The 17,316-nt window shown below is 38.6% G+C and overlaps 1 protein-coding gene across 2 annotated transcripts in view; it reads left to right on the top strand.

Annotated features, from left to right (window-relative positions):
• The window catches only part of IQGAP2 (IQ motif containing GTPase activating protein 2), a 275,493-nt gene that overhangs the window by 229,793 nt on the left and 28,384 nt on the right, over positions 1-17,316 (top strand). For both annotated transcript variants that reach the window (XM_036886059.2, XM_036886058.2), the window contains 7 exons: positions 4,604-4,753; positions 7,813-7,976; positions 10,413-10,637; positions 11,976-12,116; positions 12,458-12,542; positions 12,954-13,186; positions 15,205-15,337. In XM_036886059.2, the coding sequence (XP_036741954.2) occupies positions 4,604-4,753; positions 7,813-7,976; positions 10,413-10,637; positions 11,976-12,116; positions 12,458-12,542; positions 12,954-13,186; positions 15,205-15,337 (1,131 nt within the window). The remainder of the gene's footprint in view (positions 1-4,603; positions 4,754-7,812; positions 7,977-10,412; positions 10,638-11,975; positions 12,117-12,457; positions 12,543-12,953; positions 13,187-15,204; positions 15,338-17,316) is intronic.

Raw genomic sequence — 17,316 nt, 5'->3', positions numbered from 1 at the left:
AACCCAGAACTGAGATTTATTTTATTGCTTAAGTATACTGCTTCACTGCTTATATTAGCATGTTTCCCTGGGCGTGTTTCTTAACCTCTTGTCCTTGTTTTCTGCACTGAGAAATGTGCTAAATGCTTTAACTTCACAGCCACTCACCAAGATTACTATTATTAAGCCCATTTTATAGATTAGGAAACTGACACGGGAGGTTAACCTGCGCAAGGACACGGAGCTAATTATGTTTTGCAGACTCTCGTGTTTTCATGACTCTAAAGCCCTTTGTACTAGTCCACACCTTCTACAAAAGTTTATGTTATAGCATATTATCCGCATGCAAATATCCTGTTACATGGAGAAGGGAAAAAAGCTGGTGGTAATCAGGGCAGCATCAAGATGTGGGAATACAATGAACAAGTTAAATATTCTTGCTCCTTTAAACCAATGTTCTTCAAATGTTCAATATTTATTGATAAGAACAGAGGACATTAGATTTCTATTAATAAAGATCATACACCTCTGTTTGGACCCCTGTCTGGGCTGCCCTTTGGCCCCTTGTTCAAGCTTCCCATAGCAAACCTCTGTTGACACTAGAGCATTAGTGAGCAAAGCGTAAAATTCTGCAGGGAAGAAGGGCTCACCACATTCACCTGCAGGCTCTGCACTCCTCCGGTCTCCCACAGAGTTCCTTCTGCACGCCTGCTGGCTCCCTCCTCCCTCTATGCCCTGCAGGGCTCAGCCTTTGAGGCTGCTGGTTCCCATCCTGGGTTAGTCTCCCTGTGCAGTCATCACCAAATGTCTATTTCTAAAGCAAAGGAATTTAGTTCTGCCTCAGAGCTTGCTTACCACCTGCCTCCTTCTCTTCTGTATGTCAAAAACCATAAAGAGGAAGTCCGGAACAAAGCAAGCAGTCTCCAGTTTCCAAAGCCACCTCCACTGAAAATAGGTTGGGGGTCAGGGGAGGGAGGTAAATACCAAGATTTTTTTTTTCTGCCATGTATTAAAAATCAAGACAATTTATTCCACTGATTTGAGGGAACTGAATGATCTGCAAATCACCAGTTGTTTGAAGAGGAGAAACCTGAGTTAAGTGGAACTGTAAGCCAGACTTATCCTAGGGATGTCCTAGGACTTTTTAAAGATAAGGATTTTGGGCAGCTTCCTGCCTAGACTTTCCCTTAACCTCTATCTGGTGTAACTATGCTTCCTTTCTTCATCTTGAATGTATTTTACATATTTCTGAAATAAGGGGAGAAATGTTGCCTTTTTAAAAAAATTTTATGGAAATGCAAATCCAATACCCTCCCCCTTTCCCCATGTAAGTAATTAGGGAGACAAAAGTGATTAAGTCAAAGTTGCCCCTCTCTAAGCTGAGAATGAGAAAGAATAAAGTTAGTCTTCATTCTTTAATAAGGCAATGGGTGCAACCACATAGAACTGTTTTACATCAGAGCTCTAAGTTTTTTCCTACCTGACCCAGCTATGGGAGAATGGGGTGCTAGGAGGCTAGGTAGATGTTAGCTTCTCCTATACACAAAAGCTGACAGTGTTTCTCATCCCCAGGAGCACCTGGAAATGGGAGTAGGACATTTTTGGTTGACAGAATGACTAGGGATCCCTACTGGCATTTGGTGGACAGGGACTGGGATGCTAGATGGCCAGAAGTGCATGCACAGCAGAGCACTGTATTACCCAAAATGCCTTCAGTGTCCCCACTAAGGAACAGTGGTGGAGCATCCTGATGCTTGCTGCAGAGAGCCTTCATGGAGAGGTTGGACTAAAAGCTCAGGGAAGCAGATGGAAGAAGCTTTAGGAAAAACAACTTTCTTGCCACCTACCTACTCGGCGGGACAGTGACCCTATGCTGAGGAGCAGAGGAGGCATTCTAGAGCAATGACTTTCATGTGAGTCATGTTACCATTAGAGGGTCATGAAATCAACTTAGGGCATCACATCAACAATCTTTAAAAATGGCATAGAATAAAAGCAAAGTGAAAAAAATGAATTTTGTTAAATAGAGTATTCTTTTCCCTTCTGTCTCTAACATGTACAATTCAGTGGTGTTTAGCATTATTCATAAAATTGTACAACCATCATTTCTACCTGATTCTAGAATATTTTCATGACACCAAAAAGAAACCCCAAAGAAAATATTCTGGAATTAGGATGATTTTTTTCATAGGTGAGTATTTCTATTCAAAAAGATGAAAGAAAGAACACCCATATTCATTAATAATCACCACCTATCTTCCTTACCCCCAGCCAAAGCAGCCATTAATCTACTTTCTGACTCAATAGATTTGCCTGTTCTAGATATTTCATATCAATGGAATCACACAATATGTGATCTATTGTGACTGGCTTCTTTCACTTAGCATTATTTCATTCCTCTTTATTGTTGAATAGCATTCCATTGTATAGATACAACACATTTTGTTTATCCATTCACCAATTGATGGACATTTGAGTTGATTCCCCTTTTTGTGTATAACAAATAATTCTCCTATGAGTATTCACAGACACATTTTTGTGAGGACATATGGTTTCAGTTCTCTTGGGTATATATATAAGAGTGGAATTGCTGGTAATTCATATGATAATTCTGTGTTTAACTTATGAGTAACTGTCAAAATGTTTTTTTCAAAGTGGCTGTACCATTTTACATTTCTACCAGCAAGGTATGAAATTTCCAATTTCTCCACATGTTCACCAACATTTGTTGTCTTTTTTATTGTAGCCATCCTAATTAGCATAAAGTGGTATCACACTGTAGTTTTTATTTACATTCCCCTAAAGCCATTAATGTTGAGCATCTCTTCATATGTTTGTTAGCCATTTATGGATCTCCTTTGGGAAAATGTCTATTCAGATCCTTCGCCCATTTTTTTATTGGTTTATCTTTTTAGTTTTGAGATATGAGAGTATTTTATATATTGTAGATACAAATCCCTTATCTGATATGATTTGCAAATATTTTCTCCCATTCTGTAGAATATAGCTTGTTTTTTCACTTTATTGTCAGTGTCCTTTGAAGCACAAAGGTTTTAATTTTCATGAAGTCCAGTTTATCTATATTTTTCATTTGTCACTAGTGATTTTAGTGTCATATCTAAGAAACCATTGCCTAATCCAGGGTAGCAAAGATTTATGCCTAGGCTTTCTTTCAAGAGTTTTATGTTTGTTTAGAGTTTATATAAGTTTTAGTACTTACATTTAGTTCATTGGTCTCTTTCTTGTTCATTTTTTGTTTATGATGGGAGGTAGGTTTCTGACTTCTTTCTTTTGAACATGGATGATAAGTTGTCCCAGCACCATTTGTTGAAAAGACTATTTTTTCCCAACTAAATTGTCTTGGATTATATTTTACATTATATCTTAAAAGCAAATAAATAATCCAATTAAAAAATGGGCAGAGGAGCTGAATAGACAGTTCTCTAAAGAAGAAATTCAGATAGCCAACAGACACATGAAAAGATGCTCCACATCACTTGTCATCAGAGAAATGCAAATTAAAAACACAATGAGAAAAAAAATTTTTTTAATAAAACCACAATGAGATATCACCTCACACCAGTAAGGATCACCACCATCCAAAAGACAAACAACAACAAATGTTGGCGAGGTTGTGGAGAAAGGGGAACCCTCCTACACTGCTGGTGGAAATGTAAATTAGTTCAACCATTGTGGAAAGCAGTATGGAGGTTCCTCAAAAAGCTCAAAATAGAAATACCATTAGACCCAGGAATCCCACTTCTAGGAATTTACCCTAAGAATGCAGCAGCCCAGTTTGAAAAAGACAGATGCACCCCTATGTTTATTGCAGCACTATTTACAATAGCCAAGAAACGGAAGCAACCTAAATGTCCATCAGAAGATGAATGGATAAAGAAGATGTGGTATATATACACAATGAAATATTATTCAGCCATAAGAAGAAAACAAATCCTACCATTTGCAACAACATGGATGGAGCTAAAGGGTATTATGCTCAGTGAAATAAGCCAGGCGGAGAAAGACAAGTACCAAATGATTTCACTCATATACGGAGTATAAGAGCAAAGAAAAACTAAAGGAACAAAACAGCAGCAGAATCACAGAACCCACGAATGGACTAACAGTTACCAAAGGGAAAGGGACTGGGGAGGATGGGTGGGAAAGGAGGGATAAGGGTGGGAAAAAGAAAGGGGGCATTACAATTAGCATGTATAATGTGGTGGGGGGCATGGGGAGGGCTGTACAACACAGAGAAGACAAGTAGTGATTTTACAGCATTTTACTATGCTGATGGACATTGACTGTGAAGGGGTATGTGGGGGGGACTTGGTGAAGGGGGGAGCCTAGTAAACATAATGTTCTTCACGTAATTGTAGATTAATGATACCAAAATTAAAAATTAAAAAAGCAAATAAGTACAACTTTGGAGGACAAATATTATAAAACCAAATTCACCTGCGAGCTGGATTTTCTTAATTTAATATTCTCTTTTCCTTTGTCTCTTCATGAGGGAAATGTGGAAAATTAGTATTTCCAACTATGTGTGTTTCAGGATGTATATGAAGGGAGGAGGTAAAGAGTACCACAGTAAAAAGTCATAATTTCATAAATTTTTTTCCAGGATGTAATTTCACACAGAACAAAGCTGAATAAGAAAAAAGGTGGAGAAATTCAAGTACTGAATAGCATCGACAACCAAGGAATCAAAAGTTTGAGTAAGGAGAGGCGAAAAACCCTGGAAACATATCAGCAGCTGTTTTATCTTTTACAGGTGATGATAACTTCTTTCTCTGAGTTTTGGATAAATACTGTGTTTCATGTTTGTGGATAACAATTGATCTTTTCCCGTGCTAAAATTATCATAGCTTATATGTTTTGATCATCTATTAAGTACCAAGTGATATGCTAGGTGCTTTATGTACATTATCTCATTTAATTCTTACTACAACCCTGAGAACCATCAGAAAATAAATATTATTGTTATTTCCATAGTACATAGGAGAAAATTGAGACACAGCCAGTACACAGTAAAGCAAAGTTACTGGGACACAGTCAGTTTAGAGTCCTTGCTTTTCGTGACTACATCATCCTACAGTTACCTAGAGAAACAGTACAGATCAATAATAACATAAGCAGCTGCTGTCAACCATGAAAAATTAAAAGTGACTATGTGATAGACACTGAGAAATGACAGGTGGTTACCATGAGGGAGGGGTTGGGGTGGGTGGATGAGGGGTGAGGGGGATAAAGGGGACAAAAATTCTCAATCATAATATAAGTTGGTCATGGGGATACTAGTACAGCATGGAGAATATAGTCAATGATTCTATAACATCTTCTATGTTGACAGATAGTAATTGCACTATTTGGGGTGAGAATTCAATGATATGGGTAACTGTTAAACCACTGTGTTGTATGTTTGAAACCTATGTAAGATTGTATATCAATGATACTTCAATTAAAAAAAAATAGTAACTATGTGAAAAACAGATCTTTACCAGAACCAGCCAGCCCTTCTTTTGACAAAAGAGCCAGAGAGTTTGGATTAGGGAAATAAGGTATCTTTTTTCATGTCATTTTCAGGACATTACGGTGCTCTAAATGAACAGTAATTTTCCATTGCTTCCAGAGTGTGGGTGAGAACTAGTAAGTTGAACTGGTTATGGTTGGACTGTGGTGGACCACTTAATGTTTTGTTTGATCATTGATTTACCACATCCACCCGACCAGCACATACAATTAATCTCAAAGGAAACTGAGTAAGTGATAGTGATAGAAATAAACAAAGCCTCCCTTTTGCCAGGAAAACTTTCCCTGAAGAGGTGGATCAGCAGTTCTCCTTTGAGAGTCACCTGTCCCCGTATGGGGCCATTGCTGTTGGTGGTGATTCTGGCAAGGCCTAGAAATGCCTGGATCTTTGCCTGAGGACATTAAGTATACAGCATGTTACCCAAACCATAAATGAGGTGTGGCTAGCCCCATTGAGAGAAGAGATATTAATTTTGGTGAAGTTGAGCATTGGCTACTTGGAATAATAGATTGGAGGAAAGGTGTAGTGCTACAGATGGCCATGATGTGGCAGCATAGAAGGAAAAATGTTCACACTCCGAATTGTCCACGGAATCCAGCACATAATTAAACCAGCCACCTTTCAGAAAGAACAGGCTCACTCTAGGAAGGGAAGGGTTTGTCTACCTAAGTTAGATGAGTAGTCATCCACCAGTTGGAAATTTAAGCTTAGGCATGTATCATTTTTTGATATCCATGAACTTCCAAGTACATGAAGCTTCTTTAGGATTTAGTTTTCTAACATTAGATTTTGATAGAAATTGTGTCATAAGGAAAGTAAATACTCATTGGCCTAAGACTTGTACTGTTAACCCTTTTAAATAGGCGGAGGCTCATTAATGGAAAGGAGATAAAGCACAAGAGCATGTTTAGAATAATTCCACTAAATTTTATTCCCCCAACAATCCAAAACTGACCCTGCCAAGACATGACCTTTCAGTTGTACTGAGTGAAGTTCTCTTAGAATCACATAGTCTTCTCTCCCTTTTCTTCTCTCTCCGTTGGAGACATCAGCCCAGGGTCAACGAGGAAACTGTAGGAAAGTAAACCGTCTGGATTCCTTCAGCCTAGACTATGTCTCGGCAGGAATTCTTAGCCGTACCAGCAGTTCAGCCTGTGTAGTTTTGCTTTGGGTTTTTCTGCTCGGTCTGAGCCTAAATTTAGTTGTCTTGTCTGAGAAGAATGATAGTGAACTTCTTTCCTTTCTCATAATCCCACGGGCTTAGTGTGGGGAAAGAATCACCACTGAGCTGTGAGAAAAAGATTGTCCCAAGCTGCTTATTCATAAAATTTCAGCCAATCATTATGAGCTTGAAAGTAAATCAAAGTAGTAAGGTAAACTAGAATTTGGGTTTTCTTTAAAAACTTCAAAGCCAAACTGCTTGAGTATATTAGGTGGACACTAGTTTGTGTGGAAAGTTTTCTTTTCTCATCAGAAGAATTTTCAGATGAAGATGAAGAGGAGTATTAAAATTCTCTATGTGAATACTTTCCTCTATGACCTAAATTCTATTTTTTTCCCTTCTAACTTCTACCTGGTTGGTGTAGCTCCTGGAGAAAAACCATATGACCCTGAAGACTGGAACTACGTCTCATGGACTCTATCCACACCTAAGCTCACAGGGCTCCGTGTCAATTTTTTTTAAATTCTTGTCAGTCTTCTAAGTTGTCTTTTTTTTTTCTTGTCAGTTTCTTCTGGTATTTCCCCCACCAAGTATCCTGACCTCCACTCCTCTCTGAAGCTTCCTACCTTCCTACCTTTTTACTCCTTATAAAACTCAAGGTCATCCCACTGTCTCCACATGAAAAGCCTATCCTTTTCTTTTTTCTTTCTAGTCTCGGAATATGAGACATGTTTCCTTCTCTTCATTCACCCATCCTAGGAGAGTCTATTTAGCTTGGCCCTCAACCCATTCTTGCCAGTCTCCTTGATACCAGATTCTGTTGTCCATCCCCTCTCTCTCTTCTGTGTTTCTACAATTAGTATGTGGCTCAAAATAGTTAACAGCAATATAATTACATTTCATTAAACATACAGTATATAACATTTAAATCCTATTTGTAACTTTTAATATGTCTTCCTACAGTATAGTATTAATATTAGTTGATACCTTCAAAATCCTGTGTGCCGGATCCTTTTCTATGTGCTTTATACATATTAAGTGATCGAAGAACAGCAAATTGGGTGCTCCTCTCTGCTCTAATAACATATTAACAGATAGTTCTGTGATGATTTTTTCTTCTTCCCTCTTTCCTTTTTAGACCAATCCTTTATACCTGGCTAAGCTGATTTTCCAGATGCCACAGAACAAGTCAACTAAATTTATGGATACTGTTATTTTCACACTATACAATTATGCTTCTAATCAGCGAGAAGAGTATCTACTCCTCAAGCTTTTTAAGACTGCTCTGGAGGAAGAAGTTAAGTACGTATATAAATATATCTACAAAATTACCAATGAATGGATCCTTTTGTTAGTGGTGGCTATCTCTGATTTACTGAAATAATTTTAAAATTATTCATGTAAGTCATTTGTACATATTAAAATATATCCAATTTCTTGAGAAATTTCTGCAGGTCTATAGATATGTTCAGGTACAACTTTCTACCACCAGTGATACCTTTCCTAGTCCTAAGTTACCTTTTGATTTTGCAAGTATACAACAATTGAAAATCAAAAGCTTTCTGAAAGTCAGTGAGAAATTTTAACCTAATTACAATCTGTGAGTAACAAAGCCATAAACAGATGAAAATAACTATCTCTGCCAAACAGTCTTTCCTTCTTACTGGAACTGAAGCTGCTTTTGCTAATTTATTTTCTGACTCAGCTAATGTGAAAAAGGTGTAGGTAGCTATAATGAATGGGAAAAAAAAATGAGAAATGCCCTTAGCCAACTAGCTGGACCTTAATGCCTTCCTGACTTCTTGATACCTTAAGCTATGCTAGTTCCTGTGGGTCTCTGAAGCATATTAGCGAGGCACCTCTGCCCCCCTCAGTGGTCTACAAGCCATCATGTGAAATAGGATTCACGAAAAATACTAATGCTACAAAGGAACAAAATAGCAGCAGACTCAGAGACTCTAAGAAGGGACTGGTGGTTACCAAAGGGGAGGGGTGTGGGAAGGCAGGTGGGAAGGGAGGGAGAAGGAGATTGAGGGGTATTATGTTTAGTACACATGGTGTGTGGGGGATCACAGGGAAAACAGTGTAGCACTGAGAAGGCAAATAGTGAATCTGTGGCATCTTACTACACTGATGGACAGTGACTGCAATGGGGTATGGGTGGGGACTTGATAATATGGGTAAATGTAGTAACCACATTGTTTTTCCATGTGAAACCTTCCTAAGAGTGTATATCAATAATACCATCATAAAAATTTTTTTTAATAAAATTAAAATTAATAATAATACTGTAACATCTTTCTGTGTTGACATACTACATTAGCTGGGGTGAGCATTTAATAATGTAGATAATTACTGACACTATATTATATACTTGAAACCAACATAATATTGTATATCAACTATACTTCAATAAAAATAAATAATAAGAAAAAGAAAAATACTAATGCTATGCAATGGAATAAGGCAAGTATTAAATGAATGGTGGAGCATAACAGATCAGAGGGATGGGAAGACAAATTCAATTAGGTCAGTCAATAAAGATTTTATGGGAAAGGTGGTTAACCCAAAATGTTGAAGAATATCTACAATTTTTAAAGGAAGAAATGGAAAAGGGAAATAAGGCCCAAAGTGGTGGCTATCTCTGATTTACCACACAGGCCAAGGTGCAAGAAAGACAGTAGCCCTGTCTAGCCAAGACTGTGAGTTAGTCACCAGCAGGAGACAAGGCTGGAATGGCAGGAAGTGCCCAATTGGGAGACATGGAGTACAGCCCCAAGTGCCGAGGTGCAGTTTAATTTCTGTGAGGCTGTGAGAGTTTTTGAGCAGGGTATTTACATGGCCACACTGGGCCTTAAGAAGATTGATCATCCTCGTCTGCACAGGATGAGCTGGAGCTACACAGGTCAGAGAAATGCGGGAGACAGAAGGAAGAAGAGATGCTTTGGATTTTTTAACACAGTGAGTTCGAGCTATAGGTGTAGAATGTGTAGGTGAAAATATCCAACAGAAAAATGGAAATTCAAGACCAACTCCCAGGAAAGAAATCTTGTTTAGACACTGAGATCAGAGGATAGGTTCCAAAGAGATGGTAACTGAAGTCATGCATGTGAATGAAGTCTGAGGGTAGATTGTGTAGAAAGACCTAAAAAAGAGCAGATTAAAATGTGGGAAGAGAAGCCAGCAAAGGAAATAACAGGAGTGACTAGATAAGATAGGGACTGAATAGGGATTTTTCCCTAAAGGGAAAGAAGATGGAAAAGTGAGAAAGTGGCCAAGGGGGAGGGTCAGAGCTGCACAGAGGTGACAGGCATGGGGAGGACAGAGGAGGACATAGGAGTTGGCAATCAGAAGTCAAGAAGCGCTCTCTCAGCCATGTGATGTAGCTAGACACTGCACTGCAGTGAATTTGAGATTTGAAGAAATGGAGATAGTTCATTTAATCAAGGGGCACAATACTTGTACAGTGTTGCCCAGTATTATTATTAATCTTCACCCATTTTCAGTTCATTCCTACCTTCTAGATTGAAATTAAGGCTGAGAACTTATTTTTAGATCCTTATATTTCTCAAATAATACTCATCTTACAAATGGTTGTTTCCTTTTAAATCACACCATCTTTGATCTTCATAGAGGAAAATATAACCCCACCAAGCCCTAACCTGACAGAGAATATACACTGTTTAGAACTCTATCCATAGAGGCAAACCATTTACTTTTGGTTTGGGCTTTTTGTAGATCAAAGGTAGACCAGGTACAGGACATAGTTACTGGGAACCCTACAGTCATCAAGATGGTCGTCAGCTTCAACAGAGGTGCCCGTGGACAGAACACGCTGCGCCAGCTCCTGGCTGCAGTGGTGAAAGAGATCATTGACGACAAGTCCCTGGTCATCAATACGAACCCCGTAGAGGTGTACAAGTCTTGGGTGAACCAACTAGAAACACAGACTGGAGAGGCCAGGTAACAAAACCAAGAAGATGTTAGCTTTCAGTCATGTTCTGTGATCATTTTTATATGTATATTTATATATATTCTTAAGCTCTGTTATGAGAACAATTTATTTACAAAGTTAGTTTTCAACCCAAGGTAATTTCCCCCTTTACCATATTCCTATGGGTCACACTCCTGAACTCTTGCTCATCTTGGTATTTTCACATTTGAGTACCCGTTGATCCCAAAGCCACGACTTCTATAATTCTCTCTTTTGGTTATTATTTGTATATTTATAAACTTAGAACTGGGAATGATACACACTTTCTCTTCACCTAATAATACATACCTTTTTACAGTTAACAAATGAGTAACTTCAATATGTAAGCATGAACAATCCAGGTAGAATTGGCTTATTCTAGGTGGTGGTTTATAGATCTAAGCAATTCAGGTTTTTATTTCCTATAAAAGGATGCCATGTGAAATAGTTAAGTGCACAGAGAATTACATGGGTGGTTGTCAACAGCACTGTTTATAATGGCAACAAGCTGGGGAATGTCAAAATATTAGCTCTGGGGAATTTGTTAAATAAATGTTTGTATAACACAATAGAGCAACTAAGTAACTATTAGGAATGGTAGTATAGGAATTATTTGGCATAAAAAGGTTGTTCATGATACAGTTTTCAGTTGCAGTTAGGTATAATAACCCATTTTCTTTTAAAAAGGAAGTATGTATGTGTATATATGCACAGACACAGGATCTATATGGGATATGTATATACACAAACTGCATTACACCCCTGAGAACTGCATGTATCTCATACACACATGCACAGAGGAGGACCTAGAAAGTTATACATAAGATATGAAAAGTGGTTGTCTCTAGGTATTGTTTTCCTATTTGCTCATATACAATTTTTTTCAGTAATAAACATACTGCTTTTTTTATAATTAAAGAAGAGAAATAGCTGATGGACAGTGACTGCAACGGGGGGGGGGGGACTTGGTGATATGGGTGAATGTAGTAACCAAGATGTTGCTCATGTTAAACCTTCATAAGATTGTATATCAATGATACCTTAATAAAAAAAAAGAAGAGAAAGAAAGTTAGTTGGGTCTAGATTATTTGGGTCTGCCAGTTATTTTGCCAGAAGAGCCCAGAGGGAGACATGGATTCCCCTGTTCGACTAGTGGCAGAGGGTATGTGGGGCACGCAGGGCCTCCCCTCACTTAGCAGATGTTTATCATTGAAGTCAGTAGACAGAGGCCAGGTCACAACACAAAGCTTGACTGTGGAACCAACTGGGCAAGGAACCGAATGCTTGAAGCTAAGCCCCTCATTGACTGAAAGCCCTTGTGTTTCCAGCAAGCTGCCTTACGATGTGACCACAGAACAAGCTCTAACATACCCAGAAGTGAAAAATAAACTGGAGGCATCCATTGAGAACCTGAGAAAGGTCACCGACAAAGTCCTGAATTCTATCATTTCTTCCCTTGATCTACTTCCGTAAGTTGTATATGGCACAACTTTAACATTCTTTGCTGGAAGTTCTTGAAATACTGTATGAAATGAACCCTAGTAGTGAAGATAGTTTTCCCTCATTGTCTTTACTATTTTAAAAGTTGCCTATATTTGCATTTTGAATTCACAGCTTTTCTCCCAAGAGGGAACAATACAAAACAGTTCTCAGTTACTCTTGTGAGGTCCTGTGATTCCGTTACCATCTCATTTTATGTTTAATTTTTAGGAAAACTGCTCAGTTTTAGTTGACTGGAACAATTGCCAATTGTTTCTTTCTCACTTAGCCTTTTTCCATTATTTTCTTTTGTCATCTGTTTTATGTGTAGTTATGGATTGAGGTATATAGCCAAAGTACTGAAGAATTCCATCCATGAGAAATTTCCCGATGCAACAGAAGATGAGCTATTAAAGGTAGATTTTCAAGGATAATCTCACCATAGCTTCTCTTGGGGATATGAGTCAAAATGACCAGCATACCATTTTGTAATATTTTCCCTCCTGTATGACTGTTTATAATAAGCCGCAGGTCATCTGTTTCTAATGACTGCCAAGGTTACTGATTATGCTGAGATTAATTTGGAGATCTTACACACTACTGAGATTATATGAGAGCATTTTGGGGGCCATAAGCATTTTTTTCACCAAAAATAATTTTGTGAATTTATCATATTCACTGCCTTTACTTAACTCCTTGTTAGGATTCAGATCAGAAAATGACCTGCATTCTTGGGAAATGTCAGTAAATATTTACTTCAATAAAAGAAATCTAAAACTCTTTTGAGTTTACTCTTAAACATAGTCTTCTCTTCTGCATCACTCCAGATTGTTGGAAACCTCCTATACTATCGGTACATGAACCCAGCTATCGTGGCTCCTGACGGCTTTGACATCATAGACATGACAGCTGGAGGTCAGATAAATCCCGACCAAAGGAGGAACTTGGGATCAGTGGCCAAGGTTCTTCAGCACGCAGCCTCCAACAAGCTGTTTGAAGGGGAAAATGAGCATCTCTCATCGATGAACGATTATTTATCAGAGACATATGAGGAGTTCAGGTGAAATGGGTCTTTAATTTTGGAGAAACTTGTAAGACACGGGCAAAAATAATGTATGTTCATTGCCCAAAGCCGGAGTTGAGGGTGGGGGACAGGAGCCTCCAGCGGCTGTGCGCATTTCTTCTAGTCATGGGGAAAGAGCGCAGGAAGAGCAGACTGGGTTACTCTGGTGTCCCCATCCTCCCCCCTCAACTCCCCTAGGGCCCTTCTTACACTGAGTCATCCCCATATGTATGATTTCTATTGACAAAGGAAATCTTTATTCTTCCTGGCATGCCACAGGCTAATAGTACTTAAAATTAAAAAATCAAAATAGCTGATTTCTGCTTTGTTAAACATCAGAGGAGGGTTTCATTTTTGTTTTTTAAGAACTTACCCATCAGGAAGAAATGTCTTATCTGTATCAAACAATAGTAGGAAACAGTATTGTTTTTGAAAGGTTGGGAAAATCCAGCTTTTATATTTATTGAGATAACAATAAATTGTATATGATAATGTTCTTTTACATTCTCGACCTTCTCAATTATACATGTAAGACTTACATCTATTGACTTTATATGAATTTCCAAATTCTATCTCTGATCATTCCATGGGGACATGAAAAGGAGTGAGCCTGGTAGGAAGATACACTTTCCTCTCTGAGGAAACACGTTCATCTTGGCATTCATTTTTTTCACTAGTCTGCCATTCAATCACTGGGTGAATCACACTGAAGTGTGACATAAATGTGGCCTCTCTGACTCCTTGCTTGGAAAATGATCATTTCCCCTCCCTCATTGTTCCTCTGGACTAGTGACTTATCTACTGACAAAAGTAGCTCATAGTTATTCCTCTCTATGTAGAATTTGTGGCCACCTATGAGAAAATTCCCAAATCCTCTTACTACAGAAAGTTTTGATTTCTCAAGCTGCCAATTTTAGGTCTTCTCACTGACTAAAAAGACAATATCCATTTCATGCAATCCCTCATCTGTTATTTGAACTTCCCTTTACTTACTTTTTTCTCAGGTTATTCCTATCAGCCATGTATGGTTCCAGCTCTTCTTCACCAAAAGAAATATAACCAAAAGACTCCCCTCTTAAATTCATCTTTTTTTTTTTCTCTTCCACTCAGTTATCCTTTGTGTTCTTCAGCAACCCATGAAAAATTAAAGCCAAAAATGTGCAAGAAGACCAAGATGGGCACTTGCTCCTCCCCAGCCCAGCATGGCTGCCTGCCTCAGCCTCCCCCAGCCTTGGCTGGTGTATAAGCCCTGGGCACCCTTAAGAGATACACCAAGGGTGATTTCAGGCTTATGAAACATTTACAACTTCGTAGAATAAAATACCTACTCTATTTGTACAAAGGCTCTCTCTTAAACCATGATCAGAGCACATCTGGCGTTTCTTGATCTCCCTGTCTAAATTTGCTCTCGTTTGAATAGCAGACTTCTTAGAATCTGAGCACTGGAGGAGCAGGGCCTGTATGGATCTGTGTGCCTCACCTCAGCTGACTTTCCGTCAGCCAGCAGCTATTATTTGGATCAACTGAGAGTAGAGTCGGTTTAACTCAACTTTCCATCAAATTGGCAATAATACCTCTGAAGAGTTATTAGGACTGAAGGCCCAGGAGCTTATGCATTTAAAGTAGCAAATTTGATGAATTGCTTTTTCAATTGTTTGATCTTGAAAGACTTGATCTTAGATGGAGGATTATCAGCCTTGACATTTTTGTTTAAATTTCAGGGGCTATTAGATTTTTTAAATGACCTGCCCATAATTTGATTACATTGAGTCACTAACAGGGCCTGAGACCCTGCTGCTCTCTCCATTCCTGAGGATCTGGGTCCAACATCCAGAAAAATGGACTCAGCATCTCCAGTCAGGAACCAGTCTCAAAGGTGACAACACCAGTCCTTCCGAGGTTAGGGGTGGAGAAGAACAAAGCACTGGCCATCACTGAAGATTTCCTCACTAGTTTGATGGAGCTGTTTAACTCATAAATGTGACTCAGTCTTAAGACTTTTTTTCCTTTGTTAGGAAATATTTCAAAGAAGCATGTAATGTTCCTGAGGCAGAAGAAAAGTTTAATATGGATAAATACACAGATGTGGTGACAGTCAGCAAGCCAGTCATTTACATTTCAATTGAAGAAATCATCAGCACACATTCCGTAAGTGGGGCTGCAGAAGGGGCTTACCTGTGGACCCACGGTTCACTGTCTGTTACACTGAATATGCTCAAGTCTCTACAGGGCTTACTACCATAAGCAGGTGCTAATAATAACTTAAACTTTTAATCCTAAAAAACCCTCAATTATTTATTCCCTGATTCTAATTTCATAATAAAACTCATTTTCCCAAATGAGGAACATTTACTTTATATGATATGTTTATTCTCTGACTCTTAGGCATTAGTAGAACTCCTTCTCTTGAATGAGCCATTTACAGTTACATTTGAATGTGCAGTTTAAGCCTTCAGCAGGGACAGGCCCTGTGCTTTCTCTACCCGGCAAGTCACACTGCCAAACTGCCACACTCTTTCTCTCCTCCTTTCATGAGTTCTTCCAACCTTTCCAGTAATTTTCTGGGAAATGAGAATGTTCTCTCTATTCTAATATTGGGGAATAAATAGGCTGCTCAAGATTAGGAAGAGATGACATCCACCCAACAATAGCTGCCAGCAAAGACTCAGTTCTATGGTTTTGGAAATCTCCATTTCTTAGAAACAGGCAATTTTCCAAACTGTGCTAAGTTACGTTTCCGTCTGTTTCACATGCAGACATCACCATCATTGGCCATTAGCAAGTATTAAGTGCCTGTTGGGGTCGAGGCACTTTGCTCAGCATTGAGAAGCCTTAGATGGTTTCTCAGTCATTTAAAGTAAAAAGAGAGGCTAAACATTTAGAGTTGTTTCTTTGTTTTTTGTATTGAAGACCAATTGGAATGTCTTTCCTGAAAAATATACATTCTTAAAGGGTAACCATTTCAAGAAGAGTTTTGGACCATGCTACTCTAAGCAAAGTCCTGGGGGACATATAAGAAATGTACCCAAGACCTCCCAAATGAGAACTTGCATTCTAACTAGATCCCAGGTGATACAGAAACACTAAAGGTCAAGAAGCTCTGGTTAAGGATACACCCAACTTTGGATTATCCACACAACTAGGAGGAAAGCATAATAAACACACACCTCTTGATGGTCCTGCCCCACCCCCGCCAAACCAGATATACTAACAAGTGGCAAAACTGGCTGTCCAAAATTCGAATCTATGTTTTTAAGATCTAAGAAACTAAAGCTTAAATACAGATTTGGAAGAAAGATTGGATCTAGTTTCGATTTCCGTTTTTGAGGGCTGGAACAAGGACCTCCGTGATGTTTGCAACAAGCTCTCCATAAGCATTTTGAGTGACCCCAAGAAAAGGGCAGGTGTGAATGACCAGCTGAAGGAGTGAGATAGTTGATTAAATGAAGAAGCTATAGTTCTTTTATTATATAAGCACCCAAAATCACAAAATATGTCCAGCAATGCACTGTTTGCAAAAATAATTTCCTAATGAGTGTAGACTCACTCATATTTAAGCAATGACCCATTTGTCTATTTTTATGTAGATTATCCATCTCAGAATTGTCCACATGTTGGCTGCACATTTGCTGAGGCCAGTATCCTCCTGCAGAAAAGTGATACAGAGTTCTTTTCTATAATGAGAGCTTCTTTCCCAAAGACAGCAGAGAAAAAATGTTACTATATTAATTTAGACACTTACTCTTTAAGGAGAAATAGTCTGCTCCTTTCATTAGCAAGAGCTGAAAACAGAATCCAATCCTGGGAAACATAGCTTATGAACAATTTGGAATTTCTTCATGTGTTAGGTCGGAAGCAGATGTAAATAATGTGGGAATAATTTAATCACAGAGAAAGACTATCCTGTTCACTGTCTTAAGTGACAAGGTGTCCCACAGACACACAAGCATAGCAGCAGCATGACATGCCTGCCTGCCCAATGTGGAACCTCAAAGTAGCTCTTTAAGGAGACAATTTCTAGAAATCTTCATGTTCTGTAATTATCATAAATACAGAATAAAGGGTAGAAGCTGGCAGCCTAAGTCTTCCCTTTCCAGAGACAGCAGCCCAATTAGCTGTCCTGTCTC

The sequence above is a fragment of the Manis pentadactyla genome, chromosome 2 (assembly GCF_030020395.1).
Source record: "Manis pentadactyla isolate mManPen7 chromosome 2, mManPen7.hap1, whole genome shotgun sequence".
NCBI classification, from domain to species: domain Eukaryota; kingdom Metazoa; phylum Chordata; class Mammalia; order Pholidota; family Manidae; genus Manis; species Manis pentadactyla.
Note: the sequence above shows the minus strand (reverse complement) of the source record. Positions and strands in the feature narration are given on the sequence as shown.